Source organism: Diplotaxodon limnothrissa, linkage group LG19 (assembly GCF_057381915.1).
Source record: "Diplotaxodon limnothrissa isolate DT_005_m linkage group LG19, D_limnothrissa_male_GT1.1, whole genome shotgun sequence".
Lineage (NCBI taxonomy): Eukaryota > Metazoa > Chordata > Actinopteri > Cichliformes > Cichlidae > Diplotaxodon > Diplotaxodon limnothrissa.
In genome coordinates this window covers 26,866,928-26,888,411 of record NC_140614.1, presented here as the reverse complement: position 1 = coordinate 26,888,411, position 21,484 = coordinate 26,866,928, and the positions used below count along the sequence as shown (strand labels likewise).

Sequence of the window (21,484 nt, the reverse complement as noted above, 5' to 3'; positions counted from 1 at the left end):
ATGACTAATATGAGTATTTTTGCACAGCTTGCGATTAGTCCTGCACTAACTAATGGTTAGAGATAGTGTGTGTGTGTCTGTGTGTGTGTAGGGAGGAAATGGGAGTTTTATCTTCTGGGGATTAGGACGTTTTGACTTTGCGTGTGGAGATGTATTTGTTTTTTTAATCAGTGCGCGCCTCGTTGGAGAGAGAACAGCCGACCCAGAGGTTAACCCGTGACCTCGAGCAATGTGGGGCTTGTTGTTTCAGACAGGGCGACACTTCCTGCCGTCTCACGGAGGGGGCGGCGGAGGGTCAGTGACACAGGCGGATAGGACAACTAACAAAAAGTTGCTTCGGAGAGAGACGACAAGACATAGCAGCAGTGTTGGGTGCAAGTATGAAGAGACTTTTTTTTGTTGGTTTCTTTTTTTGTAGTCAGCACAGAGGTGAGAGCGCGTGAGCGGCAGTGAGGGACATTTATCAACTCGTGCAGTTTCCAGTTAGATCTGTGCGTGTGTGTAGTGTGGTTTTATGTAGAGCACACGCGTTCATGTAATGTGCGTTGTCAGTCAGTGGAAGTGGTGGCAGGACAACTGGTTTTAATCGTGTTAGTCCGTGAACCAGACCAGAGGTAATACATTCATGAAACTGGTTATAAACACAAGACAAAATATCAGCAAGTTAGTAAAATTCTTACTAAGAATGTTTTATTAAAATAAATGCCAAGAGGTTAATAAGAAAAAAATAACAGCATACACCATGAAAACTAAATGCAAGCATGTAAAAATACTCGTGACAAGGAAAAAAAATTAACTAATAAAGTAGCTAATGAGTTAAACAAGCTGGGAATCAGCAAGAAAACAAAACAAAACGTAACAGGGAAAAAGGCAACACTCCCCACAAGAGACAGTTTTCAAGATGTAAAAGAGATGAGGGGAGGGGGCGGGGGAGAAGGAGGAGAGAGGGTTGTTTAAGGGCGAGGGGGGTTGCAGTGGGTTTCATTTAAAAAAAAGAAGAAGAAGAAGAAAAAAAAAGCACTCAGAAACATGATTAATATACATATAAAATGAGATTAGAAAAATACATTATAAACCTGTAACAATGGCTGTTAATTACATTATCATACATGTAGTAGGCAGGCCAGAGAGAATACGGTAGGCATAAGAGTCAACCTTTCCCCTGATGGTCTTATCCAGCCTTTCACAATGACACAGCAAGTTGTAACATTGCAGAGGGAATTTTCTTAATACTGTCAAATGCCGAATAACCATCTCTTGCTCCACTTTAATATTGCATTTCAATTTAATAAAAATAATAACACTGAAAAAGAATATTTCATTGACCTTTCACTGTAACAGCGTGATGAAAGAGCTATGAATAGAGGGGGAAAAAAAACAACAAAAAAAACCAAAACCGCCAAGTGTTATATTGGATTTAAGAATTCCTCAATTTTAATATTATTTCACCTTCCAGCAATAAACTGTCAGTTATTTCAACAGCTGAGAACTGTTTGGCGGTGAAGCGGGCCTCGCTTGTTTCATTATTCCAACATTTCAGCTGTCCAATTTAAACCTCATGATTGTATTGATAGTTTGTTGTCAAGCTGACGCTGAGAGACGTGGACTGGATGCTTTCAGTTTGCAGCTGTTGAAACAAAAACAAACAGGCGTAGTGGGGACGACCCTCCCCACCTGCTGTTCGCTCTTCCATCCACTCCCTTGAACATCATGTATTTTTCTTAGCTCATAATAAAAACAAACAAACTATAAAAAAGGGAAAAAAAAAAAAAAAAAAAAAAAAACATGTTCCGGCAGACTACTGGGTCACGACTGGCAGTTCAATTTGTTCTAGGAAGTTAGTCAAAGTCACCAAAAATCAAGACAATATCTCATTTGATCGTTAGAATCGAAATAACAATAATAATAATTAAAAAAACAGAGAACACAATCTGCTCATACAGCAGAGTAAAGGGCCATCAGGTAAAAGGAAAAGAGAAAAAAAATCATTTCAGGAAGACAAAACCATGGCACATGTTTGTAGCTGGTCAAAACGACTGCTATTCTTTTTGCATAGAATAACTTCGGTAACGCCACGATACGGTGGCGGCTACCCTGCTCGACCTTTCAGAGCGTGTAACACCAGCCATTCCTCTCTGCGCCATCTTGGTGGGTGCTGGATATTATTGAACACAACTGGAATACTAGAAAACAGAAACCACTGTCGATAAGGCACTTTGATTTGATCTTTTTAAGCTCTCTAGGCGTCCGTCTCACTCTGATGCTCGCTAACTTTCCGAAGGGTCGTGACTGTTTTGGTCTTCCTTTTCCAATCATATTCAAGGTCAACAGCACTTCTCCCCCTCCCCTTCCCCACTTGGTCCCCCCCCCCCATTTCCCCTATACGGTTTTAAACTTTTTTTCTTTATTTTTTTCTGATTTTGTAACTGCAAGTAAAGTATCAAAAGCTAAAATTGCCAAAAATAGATCTTATTTTTTCTCATCTCCAGCACCCTGTAAAATTATCTTTTTTTTTGTTCTCTTCTGTATTTGAATATGCAATGACATATCTACATTTTTATATATTTATATATATATTTATATATATAAGACGTATGTATAAAGCAATTTGAACAGGCAGGCATGGCTTTCACATCCTATTTTTTTCTTGAGAGAGTTAAACAAAAGATTGTGGGCTCAGAAGCTAGACTATGATCACAGGGAGGTGTGACACATTGTGGATGCGCTTTTGGATCGTTTACCTCGAGTTTAAAAAAAGAAAAAAGAAAAAGAAAAAAGAAATTTCATCAGTAAAAAAAACAAAACACAAAAATGCAAGTAGGCTCAGATTATGCCAACTGCACGATTCAACTCATGTAAAGTCTTCAAACTGGGGTTAAAACTTAAAATACATTTAAAAAGAATTAGTCAAACGTGGAGATGGAAAAAAATGGCAAAATAAAACATCTGTTTGGCAACGTGGCTGATGAAACAACTTAATATAGAATCCAGGTAACATGGCAAAAGCATTTATGTACAGAACTTCAAAGTGCCCCCCTCCCCCCTTTGCTGTCACTGTGTAACATGTTGATTTAGTGTTGATTAGCATCTCTTCACCTTAAAAGAAAACAGAGCAGTAATGGGTGAGAAATCATCTAAACTGGCTGGCTGGCTGGCTGTTACAGCTGAAGGCAGGCACTAAAAATTCACACCCTTTTAAACTCTTAAAAATCACAAAGAGAGCCCTCTGTGAGACAGATGCATAACTGCAGATATATAATTCACTGGCAAACCCTTTGGCTAAATATGCACACTTAATACTTTTTTTTTTTGTCTTTGTGATCACAGCTCAGCTAACTCATTGAGATTTTTTTTTGTCAAAATACATCAGGCACTGTATAGTGGATGTAGTGTGGATGGGGGGGGCAATTTCCCTCTCCCTCCCCCCGAAGCCTCAACACACCCTACTTTCATTGTAGTATTAATTAAAAACACACACAAAAACACACAAAGAACCATCAGCCCAAGTAGTGACCTTCCCATCTTGCCCTTCATCATTTCTTAAGCTTCTGCAGCCTGCTTTGAACATCAGTTGGCGTACTGCTTTAGAGCTAACCACCTCGCCTTGGTTTTGGCTGGTCAGGTTTAAGCAAAAGCTAATTAGTCAAATATGAACAACAGGGGGAAAAAAAAGGACAAAATCAAGTGGAGAAAATGACTAAAAAAAAAAAAGCATTAAAAACAGACAGGAGAAAAACAAAACACATAAATCATAAAAAGCTCCTTTAGCAATCATTTCAGCCATGCTTTTTAAAAAATTAAATAAAAACAAAGACAGAAAGCTGTTTAGAGGGCACACCCAGAATGTGTCAGCTCAAAAGTACATCTTAGAGCTCAACAACTGAACTACACGTGAAAATGACAGAAATTAAACAAGTTAATGTGAGTGTATGTTCTCTTTCCTTCTGTTTCTTTTTCTCTCCCCGTGGGTGGGTTTTGGGACAGGGTGGGAGCAGGTAGACGCTCTTATATCTATATTTTGAGGGAGGGGAGGAGGGGCTGTCAATCTGAGGGCCATTACTCTGAAACCAAATGGTTTGCGTCAAATAAATACTCAACTTTGATTCATACAAGTGAGGTCACCACATCAGAGTAATTAGAGGAAGGGGGGTGGGGTGTGTGGGGTGGGGGTCTTTATTGCTATGTAATTCAGTGCAGATTTATGAGTCATACCACAAACACGTCCACCCAGTGTGTGATTCATGAAGAAAAAGAAAGAGAAAGAATGGGAATCGAACTCAATGAACAAAGGGAAAAAAATATTTATGAATATCACACAACTTTGTTGGGTTTTCGTTGTGTTTCTGTGAAGATTCTGCGTTGGTTTCTACTTTTTTTCTCTCTTCTTTTTTTTTATTTTTATTGTCAGAATGTGTTAGGGTAACTGTATGGGCAGGCGCCTCTCTCTCTCTCTCTCTCTCTCTCACACTTGCGTCCGAGAGGCTAGCAAAAGGCAATTACCAGTTAACTGATCAGCAGGCAGGCTTGGGGCGGCTCGTCATTGGGTGAAGAGTTCAGAGGTCAGAAGGTCATGTGTTAGTTGCCGGTGGCGGCTAGGTGGTTAGAAACAAAAACAAAACAAACAGAAAAAAAAAGATAGAAAGGATATTAGTGTCAGCAAGAAGAGACTGGAATGACATCATTTTAACAATAAAATGAATGCAATCTCTTACGTCGCCCCCTGCTCTTAGTCCCCTGCCAACATGAGGTGAACCCAGCTAATCTCACTGCGATCATGGCGCCGCAACGGCATGATCCAAACTACTAAGCCCCACCCTGAATCAGGTAGCTTGGTGGTTTAAATAAAGCACACATTGCCCCCAAAACCAAAAATAGAAGCAAAGAGAGGTCGAACAGACAAACAAAGTAACAAAAATCTAGTGTTTTAGTGTCGTTCGAGTTGGAATGCAAGCTCCAAACAGTGTGATTAGTGTTAAGGAGACTTAATAACTAGAGTTATGTGAAGCATAACTAAGACTAGTGTTATATGTGCAATGAATAGATGAATCGCTGTTTTCCGATTCGTTCTCTTTATTTAGCAGTATATTTTTATAGAATATAAATATACACAAAACCATAAATACATTTGATATAAAATGCTCAAATATAAAATGACAGTACCTCATGTACAACTGAAATATTAAAAATGTACTTTAGCTTTATTTCAATATATTTGCAATACACTGGAGAGAATGCAAGCTACCTCAGCTTATGTCTGTGCGTGCCTATCTTCCAGAGAAAAATCAAAAAATCAAAAATAAATGTAAATTTCAAGGTGAAATGGGGCCTGGTAGCAGCACGGCCACTTGCCTTATGCCTGCTATGTCTTTACGATACAGTATAGAAATGAGTCTCCTTTTTCTCTGCTCCCTATGAGTCGAGGAGATAAATCATGTATGGGAACAAGCCTGCCCCATTTTAGGCTCTAATCTCACATCAGAGGAATGTCATTATACACTTTCAACACTGCCTGCAAAGTACTACCTGTCCTGGCTTCACAGCTGCAAAAACCCAAACCTTTCAACATCACTTTTGCCTGAGCTTTGACATATACACAGTCTGCACATACTGCATATGTTAAGTACTAAATGTAAACAAAATGTGCATACCACAATCAACCATTTAACTGGCGTGTGGCGATACGGGGTAGGAAAGGTGGCAGGGGGACAGGAAAACAAAACAAAATGCAATACAGACAATGTAGAAATTCCCAACTAAGGCATCGAGGCATAATACAATAATCACTGAAATGCATAAGTCAACATCAAAGTGTAGCTAAGAGACTAAACTGACCTCTGTCAGCGGTCACAATCCTTTGGTAAGGATGGACCCGCGTGTCATGCCGTCTCACTTTAGTAGCCATTGCACCTAGATTGTAACAGGTCCACAGGGTTAGAAACCGTTCACTTTGAGGAGGGCAAAAACAGTCATTTGTACAGTGATAACATTCACATTTTAACCATTATAATGCTCGGATTACACAACAATACACAGAATAACATAATACAGATTATAGTACATATACACACAAGCACGTCTTCTTTTTTTCCTTTTACATGTAGAAAAAATGCAGTAGAAAAAAAATTATACAACTTTTTGGAGATTTACTTGGTATTTAAAAATTCATAACTTAAGTACTAAAATTCCACAGTGCTCAGAGTTATATGTGTGGGTGGATGGGGTGGTAGGTAAAGGGTACAGGCTCCAGGGCTGTCTAGAAAAATAATGTGATTCTTCCTGTGGGATCCAAAAGGGGAACAGAGAGAAATTTGTCTCTTCATTTTGAAAGGTGGGGAAATCCAATACAGCTCTGATGGTAATTGAATAGTGCCAGACACCACCTGCCTCTCCCTCTCTCCTTCATTTTCTCTTTCCCTTTTCAACATTTCTCTCCAGGTCAATCTGCTCACTAGCGGCACAGGCTGTCATTTCCTTCCTATATTTGTCACAACTGATTTCTTTCTACTGCAGCGGTTGACACCGCCTCGTATGCATCACAAAAACTGTTTGTGTGCCACACTATGTTCAAGTATTACAAATTTCAGATGTGTGCATGGATTTAAAACAACAACAAAAAAAATGAAATAGAAAAACATTTCCCAGAGGAAGCGAGGACATGCGAAATAAGTTATAAAAAAAGATTTTCTTCTGGCATTATCAAGAGCAGATTTTTTTGGCCCATGACTACACAGCTAACTACACTACTCTGAAGTAGCAGATGGCCTGACATTTCTTTATTCTCAGAGAAGCCGTTGGTGGCTAGATACAGTAGCGCAGGAAACTGAGCCAAGTCTGTGAGTATGTGTGTGTGCGCGCGCGAGTATGAGAGGGAGCGTGTTCCACAGGGCCCTGTGTTGCTGAAAGCACCAATCGATAGTGTGAGTAAATAAAATGCACTAAGCTGGTGTAACCCTGCAAGTTAAAGAGAGAAAAGCCAGTCAGCTGCCCCTGTCTGTTCTACACATGACTCCCAGAGGCACCTCAAATACACAGGTCAGCTAAAACCACACTTGTGTCTGCTGCTGCCAAATGAATCTGTGAACATTAGTGAAGTGCAGTGTCAAATTAAATCTGGAAAGCGGCTAACAAAGGTTTCTCCTGCCTAACGCGGGAAACGGCTTTTCTTTTGTGTTAACTAGAGCCTTAATATAACATATGGGGACGGTACCAGGCCTAAACCTAGTTCTTTCTTCTTTGGTAGCAGATGAGCTGAGCTTAAAGCACCGTCGGGGATAAACACAACATATATTAGACCCCCCTCCATATTGGACTTTTTTTCTGACACAAAAAGTAAGTGGAGCGTCAGGTGTTAGCACAGCGCTCCGGTTCAACGGGGCTAGAGCTAAGACAATGGAGAGAAGGAAAAAAGGGAGTGAGTGGGGGAATTTAATGAACATCCCCAGTGGGAGTGAGAGAGGGACTATCTGCAGGCATTGAGGCCTGCCTGCAGACAACAGCGCAGAGAAATAATTTCAAAAGCTGCAGAAATCCAAGGGGATCTGCCGCCAGACTGAATAAACCTCTAGGCCAGTGCATGAAAGGGTTAGGGAGCAGACCTGCGTGTATGCGAGTGTGTTACTGTCAGTGTGCCTCGTTTCACGCTGAGGCAAGTGCAAGTCCACCTATAATAAACCTTGCAGACAAGAGGCAATATAAACCTGAGAGCGCAACTGTTTGGCAAGAACGTAACTAAACAGTGAATATCTTTAGTCTATAGAGAACTTCCCATTAGCCTGGCCCTCACACAAGGTAATTATTGCCCCCCATTGCCATTTAACAAAGTGTCCATGAGCAACATAGCTGGTCATCCCATCACCAAGAGCTTCATCAGTACATCCACCCTGTGAGTTTGTCTGTTTTGATCCTCAGGTGGACACGACATATTTACCTTTCAACAAGTCCTGACTGTGGCTCATGGAAGCCGCGTCCAGCACCCCAGCTCCGGGGTAAAACAAGCTGGCCTCTTGTCCAGGCTGGCTAAAGCTGGTCGCTGTACCTGCGGCACCCATGCTTCCCCAGGCTCTCTTACCTAGAACCCCACTATGCTCGATGGGGTACTCCAGCAGGGAGGTGGGTGCCAAGGCATAAGGGTACTCGTAGGGGGTGGTGTAGATAAGCCCGCCATCCGGTGTGGGAGGCACCAGGGTGGGGGTGCCATTGGGCAGCATGGCAGCCATCTGAGTGGGCCGGATGAGGTTCATGATGGGGGCCCCGGCTGGCGTCTGAGGCCGCAGTGCCTGGGGAGGCAACACCTGACCTGTGGAGGTCGCTATGAGGCGAGGGCCCTGAGCGGCTGCTGCCGCCGCTGCAAGAGAGAACGCAAGGGTGGCTGCCATAAGCAAGAAGGACAGGAACAGAAAGAAAGAGGACAAGAGATAAAGTGTAGTGTGGTTGAACAATATCACAGATGAAAAGTGAAGTGTGAAAATACGAAAGGGGGAAAGGAAGGGTGAACAGGAAGTGGCAGAGAGAGATAGAGAGAAAGGGGAGAGGAGCAAAAGGGAAAATTAGTCCATGCAATGATCATGGTGGTGAACCACAAAAGCGACAATCTTTTGTCAACATTGCCAAACAAAATTTAAAAAAATAAAATCACCCCACACACCAAAACACAAGAAGCACAAAAATACTGAAATAACGCCATCATCCCAGTGCATCTGAAGCAGACCGATCACCACAGCAGCTACACATTCACCTACTGGAAATGATATGGGTGAGTTAAACGACACGCATGCCAACAGAAACAGAGCTGTTGACTTCATATAGAGGAGGAGGCAGTTTTTATGGCATAAATAAATAAATAAGCAAAATGAGGAGAATTTTGAACTTGATGTGGAGGTCAGAGTGGGAGCATTTAAACTTAAAGAAATGCCCATCCTCTGCAAAGTCAGCACTCAGTTTGTGTTGGATGACAAATGGACATACAAATATAATTCTTATAGAGGCTAAGCATTAGCATGTTCTATAAGCTGTGCCACACAAGCTTCCCCAAAGGGAAGCCTATTAAATAAAGTGCTTTTGTAACTGCAGTTGGGTGGTGGGCTACTTCATCATGGCTCCCATTTAGGCAGATGTTAAATGAGAAAAATTCAACAAAGAAATTAATCGCTTAAACTTTCATTAACAAAAAAAAAAAATGTGTACAGAATAACCAATTTTTAGAGACATTTTTAATTAAATTTTGATTAATTATTAAGAAAATAATCACATGCACAAGTTCAGATTAACTTGCCATTAAGTCAAACATTGGGGCTGTATATGATTTACATTTTCAAACATAATTTGGTGATTACAAAACACACGTGAATCAGCAACTGACATGCAGAACTGAGCAGGTGAAATACAGCAATGTGCTTAATATTTAAAGTCTGCCAGGAGCGAGTAAAACAGGGTGAATGCATGTGGATTGCAGGGGAAAGGATGGGTGGATGAAAGGATGGCAGAGAGGACAAGAAATATGGAGAAAAATGGAACAGAGGTATTCCTACTTATGGTTGGAAAACAGTTTTGAAAAAGAGGTCTGCTCATAGTCAGAGATAATATGATGTATGCACACAGTGGAGCTGACTGCACATTTATTTAATGAAAACCAAAAGTATGAGTTAATGGGAAATATTGGAAAAATATCATTAAAATATTAAAGGTTTTTATTATGTATGGAAGAAAACTGATGGATTATGGAAATTGGGGATGCGGTTGCTTTTCACTGCAGCTCGCTTACGTGTTTTGATGTTGTTATCTCTGTATGTCCCATTGAGAATAGCTAGCTCCATCAGCTGCATCTTCTTCAAATTGTCCTCTCCCTCCGCCTGTTAAAAAACAAAACATTTTAATACTCACATTAACACACCTTACATTAATTAACATGAGCCGACAACTATCGGACAACTAAAACAATCCACATGAAGACCATTTCACCTAACCGCATGTCTGGCTGTTGCCGTTAAATCATTTGGACACGACGTGTCATCTGCTCTCCAGAAGCACTGGTTGGACTGGGTTTAGGGAAGCAGATATGAGATAAGCTAAAGGGCTGTTGTCGTGGCAGAGTGCCTTGTTGTTACTAAAATGCTGACAGAGACATTAAGTGTGGGAATGCATATTCATAATCCATATCAGAATGATAATTACTGTAATTTTCTTTGCTCCCTTGTGCGCAATCAAATGCGCAATAACCGCACTGGCTAATGTCAGTCCTGTCAATTAATGTTTGGATAAATAAATACAAAAGCAGCAGCCACTGTCATTATCGCCAAATTAGGGGACTGAAATTATTCACGGAAAGCAATTAAGATAGCACCCCTCCTTCCTCCTCCCACTCACCCATCCATTCCTCCCAGTTTCTTTTCTGCACCTCGCCCCACCCCACCCAAACTTAATTTCCCCTTAAGCTACCGAACATCCAATAACCATGACAACACAAACCCCTCCCTGTGATTTTCCAGGTTGTACGTCATAATATAGGCACAGTCTTACGTGGCTTATTCACAAAACCGAGGGTGCACGTGAAGCCTTGACCTCAGGTTAACCTCAAGTCAGTTATTGATTTTATACCTTTTGCTGGTTCAAGGTAAAATTGTGACACTTGTTCCCTCACTAGTTCATCTCGTAGGCACATACACTCTGCACCAGCATTTAAACGCCTCATGTGTGCACAGAGTAAGGCAAACCTGTCAGGGTGGCAGGAATGAAAGCAGAAAGGCAGATACTGAACCTCCTCCGTTTCTCTATTTTGTCTAGGTGCAGAGTGTGTCTCCTGGACTAATTCACAGTTCAACAACAGCCTGCAGCTCCATTCACAGGACGATAAGGGAAGAAAAGACGTGGAAGGAGAGAGAGAAAGAAACGGAAAAAGAACGAGGGCTCAGAGTTAAGCCCTCCCCTGAGACTCCTCTTCAACACAGCCACCGAGAGAGGAAGAGAAAGAGCGAGGTTAAGCAAGAGAAAAAGTGACAGAGGCTGGTCTCTTGACTAAATATAAAGCTGTGGCTTCAGAGCAGTCACAGCATTCAACAGTGTGTCTGCGTGTGTGTGTCTGTGTGCACACGGCATGTTTAGTGTACCACAGAGCTGCCAATTAATGAAGCAAGGAAATTTCTTTTCCTTCGCTACCTCCACTGTGATCTGTCTCTCTTTTCTTTTAATAGGGAGGTCTTAAAGCATGAAAACGACACAGAATTATTCCAAGCTGCAAAGGCTGATCAAACAATAACTAGTGATTCAACAGACATGTTTTTATTTTCCAGGTAATTAGAAATTGATTGATTAAACAAACAGCTTTACATTACCAATAATTAACATCTAAATGATCATTAATTTCATTCAAAATGGCGTTCTAATATTCACCTCTGAATCAAATATTTTACATCTAATCAAATGACAACTTATGCTAACTAGCACATTCAGAAATTGGTTAAAAATAAATAAATAAATAAATCAAGCTACAGGCTTGAACGGTGCTGTATGACAGACAAGTCAAGACAAGGTGTTAAAATAGCAGCCAAGCACTATTTTACTCCCTCGCCATTAGCTTTGGAGGTGAGCAAAGGGCCGCTTGACATGCAGCTTCAACACTAACTGAACACGGCCCAGGTCAGTCGCTAACATGGACCAATAAACCCTCTTCAATAGAGAGACAAAATCAGTACTAATTAGATGCTGCAATCTCTACGTAAACAACCGAACACGTGAATGAACAAGCCCTGCCAATAAACATTAAATCCAATATCATCTCTGTTTCTTCCATTTCTGGGATCACCTTTAGTTACTTACGTTACAAAGTCAATATAATCATAGTGTCTACAACCTTGCGCAGTCCAGAAAGTGGGACAAGCCTGCCGTTATTTGCTAATGACTCTCATAAATCAAAACAACCATTTATTCTCCTGCTTCCCTCTATGTGTGTGTCTGGGTCTCCCTAAAAGTCCATAATCCTTTCTCTGGAGCTGGCTTAAGCAAACGTAAGCTTCCCACGTCCACAAGTATGCTCGGGTACAAGTGATGTAAATTTCATCATCAGACCCAGAGCATGAGGGTTCGTGCAAATGTCTACATACCTGCCTGTTTTCCGGAACCGTGGAGAGAATTTACATTGTAATGCACCAACTACGCAAGCGCCCCGGGTGGAGGACTTCAAGAAGACTTGAAATAAAATATTAGAAGAATGACTACTCGGCTGCCGGGTCTGTATCCGTAACAGAGTATAATCAAGGCAGTCAAATTGAGGGATGAAAAGTAAAGAGAAAAAAATACAAAATGAATCACATAACTACTGCAGAGGAAAATCATGACGAGGGGCTGCATGTGTAATACTTTCAAGGCTCAATATGTTTATTCTGACAATAATAAATCACACAATCTTGCCCGTGTCCCTACATGGAGAGCTGGATAAAGAATACCAATTCTGCTAAAACCACACTTGCATTCAAGTTTTATTTTACACACAAGCAGAAAAACCTCTAACTGTAATTTAAATGAACTGTCTCTTATATTAAGATCAAGCCCTTAATGAGCACATAGCATCCCAGCAAGCTTAGTGCAAAGAACACAGCATCAGTTTGGTTGCAACAGACTAAGACTTAAAAAAGAAAAAGACATAATAATTAGCACATTTCAGGGGTGAGACTCTAAAGTATATGACAAAACGATTAGGGGTTACTTAGTAGGAAGCTACAGATCAGGACATATGCATTCAGGGATGTGGGTGTTACATGTGTTGTGTGTGTTGAGCAATGATGGATCTGCAGGGCTGTGGGGGTTAAATGGGTGCAAGGGGAAGGGGGTGCCACCATCCATCCAACTCTGCATAGGTGGCACACTGCCTGTTGAGAGGAGAGAGACAAAATAGAGGGCAGCGAGAGGGGAAAAGCACAGATGCTGCTGCTGCTGCAAGGATGAGGTGTGCATTGCTGTGTGTGAAATGTGTACATCCTCAGTGGAGGGCTGCCGATATATCTCCAGCCTCTAACAGTTTGCTCACTAAACCCCCCAAACGCAAGACAGATCCATTTCTGTTTTACATCTGAAACAAGCTCATTTTCTGCATCAAAACACAAAATCCCTCTTGCAGCATTGCCACCACTTTTCTCTGTAGTAGGTTTTGGGAAGTGCTGGTTGTATTAGTGCTACAGTTTGAGCAAAACAACAACTGAAAAATGACAGGCTCAAAATGGCTAAAGACACAGCCATTTACACGGGCAGGAAACAAAAGACGGTACTGCAGAAATCATGTTGCTTCCCCCCGCAGAAGCACAGATTAGATAAATGATGAACGGTACCTGAGAGAGCAGTTAACACTTAAATGTTGTCTTGCTCAAGGTGTCGTCACAATTAACAGACTCCTCAGTCGGCATGCACAATAAATAATAAAATCTTCATTCTGATGCTGCACTAAGTGTGTGTGAGAGCTTCTTTGTGTGTGTCTGTAATGATCTGGCTGCTGGAATTCCCTAGAGATGAATAGCTCCTGGATTACAGAATGAGAGGGATGGGGAAAGGAAGTTTTCTCTTATCATCTCTTACATGCACACATGAATGTGTGTAACAAACACGCACGCACACACAGACACACACACGCTCCTGTCCATCAGTGAAAAAGCCACTCAATAAAGCTGCTCTATCCACAAGAATCAGATTCAATCAATGAGGCCTATTTGTGAAATCAGCAGAGCGGTAAAAGCTATCAGGGACAAGCAAGACGGAGGGATGAGGGAAGGTGGCGGAGGAGGAGCAGGCAGTGTGATGAGCTAAAGCAGGTGAGCCATGTCCCAATGCCTACCTGACAACCCGGCGATGAGGTCACTAGATGCATGCTAAATTACTGTCACGCTTCACTCTCCCGTGCCTCTTCTGATCACAGCTCGTGTCAGCCTTTTATATGAAAACAAACTGTAGCTAATGCTAGTTTTTATTAGACAATAGTGTTTAATGGCATTTACTGCATGTGCATCCCATGAATGATTGTGTACACTCACTCTCGCCCTGACACCCCGATTGAAGGCCCTTTCCTTTCCCCTCTCACCCACAGAAAAATGCAACAGGCGCCTGGATTAGGTTGGATGAGTTTCCTCATGTCTATGACTGCAACTGAGGGGGAGTTTTTGCTCATATCTGGCAAGAGTCGCAGTCTATGCAGCTCAGCTCAGAGAGATGAAATGATGAGCAGTGAGAGATACAGAAAGAGAAGTGGAACAAAAGGGTAACAGGAGGAGAAAAAGCGCTGCGGAGCAAGTACAAGAGAAAGCGTGAAAGATTGTCCTTGAGTTGGTGGAGAGATGGAAAGATAGGTAGGAAGAAGAAAGGAATAGCTGAAGAATATGAAACGAGAAAAGACAGGCAGAGTAGTGAAAGCCAATTTGTCTGCTCCCTAGTGGGATGACACTGGCTAAGGCCTGCTTTCCTTCCCTGGCCTCTCTGCCAGTCATCACAAACAGCCGTACGCACACATGTGAGTATACGAGCGCGAGCGCGCGCACACACACACACACACACACACACACACACACACACACACACACACACACACACACACACCTTAGGCCTTAGCAGGGCTAGGGTCAGGCTGTCTCCAAACTACTCCAATTACCTCAGCGGTAAACACTGCCTGCCCTAGCTGCCTCCTGGGGTATAGGGAGGCAGTATGTGTAGAACTGAGAATGAGAAGGGAGGGTAAGTTTTTCAGCAGAGGGGAGTGAAGGAGATGATATTGGGAGTCTCGGGAAGGGAGGAGTAGGTGACTTCATGTATATGGGTGGAACTGGCAGTGGCGGCAGCTGGTTTCTCCCCCCGTATCCCTCCCTCTATTCACTCCCTTTTGGTTCCTTCCCAAACTCTAACATCTGGAGGGAAATGATTACTCTTGCTATGCTGCCAAGACGACTTATCAACAATTCCACACTCTCCAGAAGTGGAGGGTGTGAGAGAAGAGGATGGAATGAGTACTTGTAGCAAGCTTCAAAACATCTCCACACTAAATAGTGACAAGAAGTTTAATCAATGCAAGATAGTTAAAGCAAACTTGGAACCTGGACGGGGGGGAAGAAATGAAAACACTTGTGCAGCAAACCTAATTCCAGTGTTTTCATGGACAAGACTGTAAATCAAAGAGATGCTCTGGAAATGAAAAAAAAAAAAATCCAACATGCCACTCATATATACAAGTGTGTCTTTCCACCAGGGAAAGACACAAACATGCACGCACAGAATAAAAACATATTAGACCTTTATCACTTTTCAGCAACAAGACCATGTATCAATCAACTACAGGGGAAAAAAAAAAAAAAAAGTCTTATAAATGGGCATCACATTTTTATCTATTCTCTTTCATTAAAAAAGGCCCTTTAAAGGGTCTAGTAGAGTAAGTGCTGTTTGCCCTTTTTCAAATTCACTGTTGCACTTTCAAAGGCAATTTTCTTGCCTCTGCCTTACTCCTCAGCTTTTGTGAACATATCTGCCAAGAGAATCAGGCCTCAACTGTATTTTCCCTTTCCCCAAAGACTAACAATGCAATCTCCTGCAACTTTGCTTTCTCGCAGCCTCATGCCTTCACAACATTCCCGTAAAGCCTCTTTATTTCTGCTGAACTTCTTTGCTCCCGTCCTCACAACCAGACAGCTGTTAGCGATGTGCGCCATTAGTCATGCTAAACCACCAACACACTTGCTCATTAGCATAGAAGTGAACCTGACTCCAGTCAGATTATTACAAACGCATCACGGCTGCTCCGCCCCATCGCTGTCAATCAGACAGCTTATCGAGGTACGGTTGAAAGTGGCACATATAGTGAGGCGCTAACTCTTCTGTTAATACTTCTCTTTCTACTTCATAACAAAGCTCAAGTGCCAAAAGCTCAGGCTCAGAAGTGCCAACTCTGCTCCGTCTGGAGAAGCATCGGTTGTAGCTCAGTATGTAAGACATATGTTGCAAAAGGGTATTAATTTAATTGCATACTTTATTCCTACAGCTTCTCTGGGGTTGTTCATAGCATGTGGTGTAGGTATGGGTGGTAGAAACAGCCTGAGCCATGGAACTGGAAATGGTTACTGGATCTATGGGGCTTATTACAGCCTTTTATTGTACTGGAGAATAGCGAAGTGGGCAGCCTTGGTGCTTGCCGATAGCCCCATCAATATCAACTGACAGACCCATACAGACTCTGCCACGGACAGGAGAAAGGACAAGAAAATAAGAAGGGAAACAGAAATACTTTTTTTTAACTGAACTAACTAGAACTTTAAAAAAATATATCTTTTTTTTCTTTCCATGAAAAGCTTTTCCAGTAATAGGGAAATAGCCACGCAGAAATTCTGAGTGATCATGTTTATCCTTAGAAACTGGGCTGGTATTTCATGTAACATATCAGCATTAAAAGCAGATTAAATTTCATATGAATAACCTAGAGAAAAAAATGTACACAGATTTAACACAATGATTCAGATATAATTAAAGCTTGTTGGCCTGCTCTAGCTTTGACAAACCAATGACGTTACAAGCTAAGAGAATAAAGGATCGTGCAGTCCCACCGTGCTGTACAACCTAACTAACAGCTGTCGGATTCTCCTGAACACTCTCATCTTCGTTTTGCTTGCCTGACAATAAAATTCCCTTTGCCTGCTCCCACATTCCCAATTTTCACTCACAAGCTCTACCTTATTCATCCATTTCCATTTCATTTCCCCCCCCTTCTGCACTGCACTCTGTTCCTGCCCCTATCTTTATCCCTCATTCCAGCATACTGCCAGACGGTGTATTGTTCTGTCGCTGCGATCCCTTAATGCCATCCAATCGAGCAGGGAATATCTTGAAGGGATTTGGCCAGGGATGATTTGGGAGCTTTAAATACTGCTAGGGGATTTGCATCAGATTCAGAGATCCTGACTCAGAGCTGATCACTGGAGCTTTCTCCCGAAACAGGGATCCAAGTACCTGCTGCAAGATGTGGATTCAACCCTGGAACTATTTGGATGGATGTGCACATGTGCAGGCCAGCAATTATATTTTAAGACAACTTCCTTGGGTGTCCTTGGGTTATCTGGCTCAGTGCAACCTGGGAAAGCTAGAACTGTGACTCTCAATAAAGGAACAAGTTTCAGTTCACTCATTGTGCTATAACTCTTAATTACCAACATCAACAAGAAAGCAAAGGGTTTACCATGATTCTGATGATTTCATTCACTAAGTAGCACAGAGCTATGAGGCATCCTAGCACTTCCTACAATGCACTGTTGAAAAGTATATTTAGTTTTATTTAGTATGCCAGTATTGCAGATGTTGACTGCATCCTCTGCTCATGCAAAACCACATTCAACATAGCTGTTTGGAAGAAAAATACCAAACAGGCAACGGAACTCAACTTCTACCACGGGATGACCAGTCAGCAATCGCCAACAAGTTAACATCACCCCTAACAAACAAAAGCAGCGTGGAAGAGAAAGACAAAAGAAGGGCCCTGCGATAAACAAATCAAACCAACCAAAGTGAGATTTAAAAAAAAAAAAAAAAAAATCTGAGGGAAAGCATTTATTCTCAAGAGACCATGGAGGAGGCAAGAAAGCCATCAGTCCAGAGCTGGCTGGTGGGACTGAGAGAATGGAGTTTGAAATGACTTGAACGATGGCTGGCAAAGCGAGGCATCAAAGCCTGTAGGAGCTGAATTTGATGGGCAGCCTTTGGGCTTTCAAAGCGCTGAGCTCTACACAATCCTATTTTCCTGCCTAAACACTGGGACACACTGTCGCTGGAGAGGCAGAGATGAAAGCTCCGAGTGTGTGCGTGTTTGTGTGTGTGCTTCCTCTTCACAGATGTTGCAGCTTGGCCCTGGTATGGGCCCTGAGGACGTTCAGAACATACTGTGGGTGGACAGTATAAAGTGGCGTGTGCAAGAGACAAAAAGACAAAGTGGCAAAGAGACAATGTGCACAAGTCTTGATCAGCACTGAGCTGTCGGAGACAGAGTTCTAACTGCAACTCCCCTGAAATTGACTCGCAGCCATGTGCACATTTCTGCATTTCCTTGCCTCTCTGTAAAAGGATTAAAGGGACCTTCAAAGAGCGGCAGAGAGATTGGCCAGGGGCCTGCAGGGTCCCTTTCCTCACCACTGGAGGACCAGGGCAGATTAAAAGTGCCCGGGCTGCTCAGCCTGCCTTGTTACCCGCTTTTGCTTTCTGCGCAGTGTATTAGGACACTTGAAACTCCCCCCGGAGGAGCCGAGCACAACCAGGTGGATTAGGAAGGAGGTTATTTTACAATGATGTGAGGGACCTGGATGGGGACCGAAGAGCACGTGTATGTGTGTGAACTGAAATTAAAAGGACAGTACAAGTGGGCCAGGCAATTTCATAAGTGGTGCCTGTGTACACAGAATGCACCCTCACAGGGGATCATGGGTGACTGAAATCTAAATGAATGAGACAGGAGAAGAAACAGGCCTAATTCTCCTTAGACAGAAAAAATGAACTAGATGGATTAGCAACAGGATGAGGTTTCAAGGAGAAATGAAGAAGTCAAGAGAGCGCGTGAGAGAGAAGCTGCTAAGTGTGGCGAGTTTGGTTCAACAACAAAGGACAAGCCATCACAAATGAGACCTCTTCGGTTGTTCAGCTAGTTTATATTGACAATTAATTACTGACCAATTACCCACTGTGAAATTTGATGGTCTAAGAATATAGTTATCCTCATTTTACATCCAATTTACTTGGCTCTCATTTGTAATTTGCATGGCAGCACACATGCATGGCAGTGCGCTTCTTTCTTCTTTCCACAACTCTTCCCAGCCGTGAGTAGGTGAACGCCAGAGGGATAAAACAAGCAGGAGGTGGGGAAGGAGATGAAACACACCATTCAGCATGAATATTATTGTAATCTGAATCTTCTCCTTGCTTTGGGTTTTCAACATTTCCTGTGGTTGGCTCTGTGAGCAGACTGACGATGAAGGAACAGTGGGGAAAGTGGAATACAAGCAACAAAACCATTATTCCTTGTTCATATGTCACTAAGTGCGTGCAAGCAGCTTACTACAGGTGCACATCTAGGTAGGTGCACACATGCAAGGAATTTTATCAAAACCGTTTGACAACTTCTTTCCAGATGTGGGGACAGCTGACAGTCAAACTAGACTAAGACTGTTTAAAAATATGGTCCCAGTTTAATTCCAGGCTACTTCACTCTTTGCAAAAATGTTCTGTTTGTGGTCATTACGCTGACAGACTAACTATAGTATTTTTCAACACTAAATTCATAGCATAAACTATCCGTAAGGTGCCATTAAAAGTGAATGTATAAGAAAAGCTTATGTGGGTGGAGAAGCGAGGAGTAGACCAAATTGCTAAATCTTGAGATAAAGTTAAAGTTCAACAATCAAATAATATTCTAATGAAAAAAATAATAAAAATAATATCTATGTGTACAACCAAAGTTCTACTGAATATTCGTGTCCAACATGAAACTAGGCTTTGAAGCCGAAGCCTTCCAGGCCCTCGTCTTTTCTATCAGCGGTGAGTCTCAGTACACCGGTGAGGATAAAGTTGGAGCACAGCATGAGAACAGAGCTGTTCAGCAGATTTATGTAACCATTAACTAGTCCAAGACTATGTAAGGTTACTCTAACGTGTTCTCAACCTTATCTGTACTTGTCGATGTGCTTTGTTATGTAAGACGAGATCACCAAAACGCAATATAAGTGAGCTGCCTGGCTATATGATGTGATGTTAGACTATTCTATATTTTCATCACATCTTATTTGAAGTGTTCCCTGTTTTTCCCTGTATTTTAATCTACATATAGGGGGGAAAATGGCCAATTTTAGTTCAACTCAAATTGGTTGAAGAAGTCTGCCTGCCTGCCTTTGAGCTTTACGGCCAGTAAATTAAAGAAGAAAAGGACAAGGCCGGGGAAGGTAGCCAAGATTAGACAGGTTGCTCCCTACGGGATTACAGTTTCTTTAGGGTCAGAACCACCTGTCTGCCGCCCAGGAGAGTGGTAGAACTGGAGATGACGAGGGATGGGCAGATGGAGATGTGGAGGGGAGAGATGGCAGGGGAGGATCCCTAAGGGGAAAGACCAGACCGAGTCCCTCCGGTCAGCATTTGAGCTGAGAGGAGGGACCTGGCACACAACACAGAAGCTCACCGATTACCACATATAGTAGAGCGATAGAAAATGGAGGAATGTGTGTAACTAGATGATCAAAACTGGGTCCAAACAAGTAACAGATAAAGGAATAGAAGAAAGTATTGAATAGCCTTTGTCCTTTCAATCACTTCTACAGAAGAGAACTTCTGTTCTCATACTTTATGGAGTAAAATATGAGAACGACAATGAAAGAAATGTCTTTCGCTATAAATCATGAATTGATGTAACTGTGCAACTGTGAACACACAATAAATAGCAGTGTTACAAAATCAAGCGTACGCGCAGCAAGACCAGCACAATTACAGGTGAGAAGTGGAAACCTTTTTCTCAGAAAAAAAACGAGAAGAAGAAGAAAAGAAATTAAAACGTATGCAAACAGATTTATATGCCAACAATGCTGGCCTTTCATGGTGATTGATGGCTTCCCTTTCTGCACATTTCAGAAGTAATAAACACAGAAATATTTCCTTCTCTTCTCTCTTAGAAAGGCACAGAAGGAAGGTTTGGGTAAAACAAATGGCTCAGAGATTCCAGATGTGTGGTCATTTATTTTATACCCAGCTTTCCCCGCTGTACTGAAATGTTAGCGAAGGTCTTGTCTGAGCCCGCTTTCAAATGTAGTAAGTTAACACCAAACGGAGGATGGCTGTGTTTCATTGTTGATTTGGTGTGTAAAGTATTACTGAAGAATGGGTGTTGGGGATAAGTTTGTGATTTATACAGCCAATCCAAAAAGTTAAAAGGAAAGTCTTTGAGGAGGGGATGTATAAATGTCAGTCTGCACGCTTGATTAAAGAGCGCTTCAACCTGACATGGCCGATCACGGTCACTTCTTAAAAAGTAGCCCATTAAATGACATGCACTAGTAATCATTATTGGCATAAGTGTCAGAAAATCCACATCTGTTTCCTGTGGTAACAGTTCAAGTGTTCCATTTCAATTACCCACTTATCACATCTAGACCATTAATCAGAGCTGCTTTATACATCACTATTTTAGTGTTTGCTCTTCACTGCTCTCCTGGTTACAAGGTTTCAATACGAGTCTGTGTGGTACTTGTCTCAAATGTATTAGCAAGGGCACAGAAAAGGTTGGATAAATGAGTAAAGAGTGTGAGCGCTGAAGATGGATGATGATGAAAGTGGAAGACAAGAGGATGGTTAGAAGTCAGAGGTCTCAGTGCCTCCAGGCCACATTCTCTACCACTTCACACACACGCAGACACACACATGCATACACACAGCCAAACCAAGAAAACAGCACAATTGCACTGAAGCAGGAGCACAGTGATGCAGCCTTGCAGTCTCTAGCAGGGGT

At 42.1% G+C, this 21,484-nt stretch overlaps 1 protein-coding gene across 4 annotated transcripts in view; it reads right to left on the bottom strand.

Annotated features, from left to right (window-relative positions):
* Positions 1-2,366: 2,366 nt before the first annotated feature.
* qkia (QKI, KH domain containing, RNA binding a) overlaps positions 2,367-21,484 on the bottom strand; it is a 79,438-nt gene continuing 60,320 nt past the window's right edge. The window contains exons 5-8 of one of the 4 annotated variants that reach the window (XM_085343437.1): positions 9,761-9,848; positions 7,928-8,368; positions 5,833-5,907; positions 2,367-4,592 (exon numbers count right to left, since the gene is read on the bottom strand). In XM_085343437.1, the coding sequence (XP_085199563.1) occupies positions 4,576-4,592; positions 5,833-5,907; positions 7,928-8,368; positions 9,761-9,848 (621 nt within the window). In that variant the 3' untranslated portion in view covers positions 2,367-4,575. The other 3 variants (XM_085343436.1, XM_085343440.1, XM_085343439.1) reach the window with 3 other exon arrangements.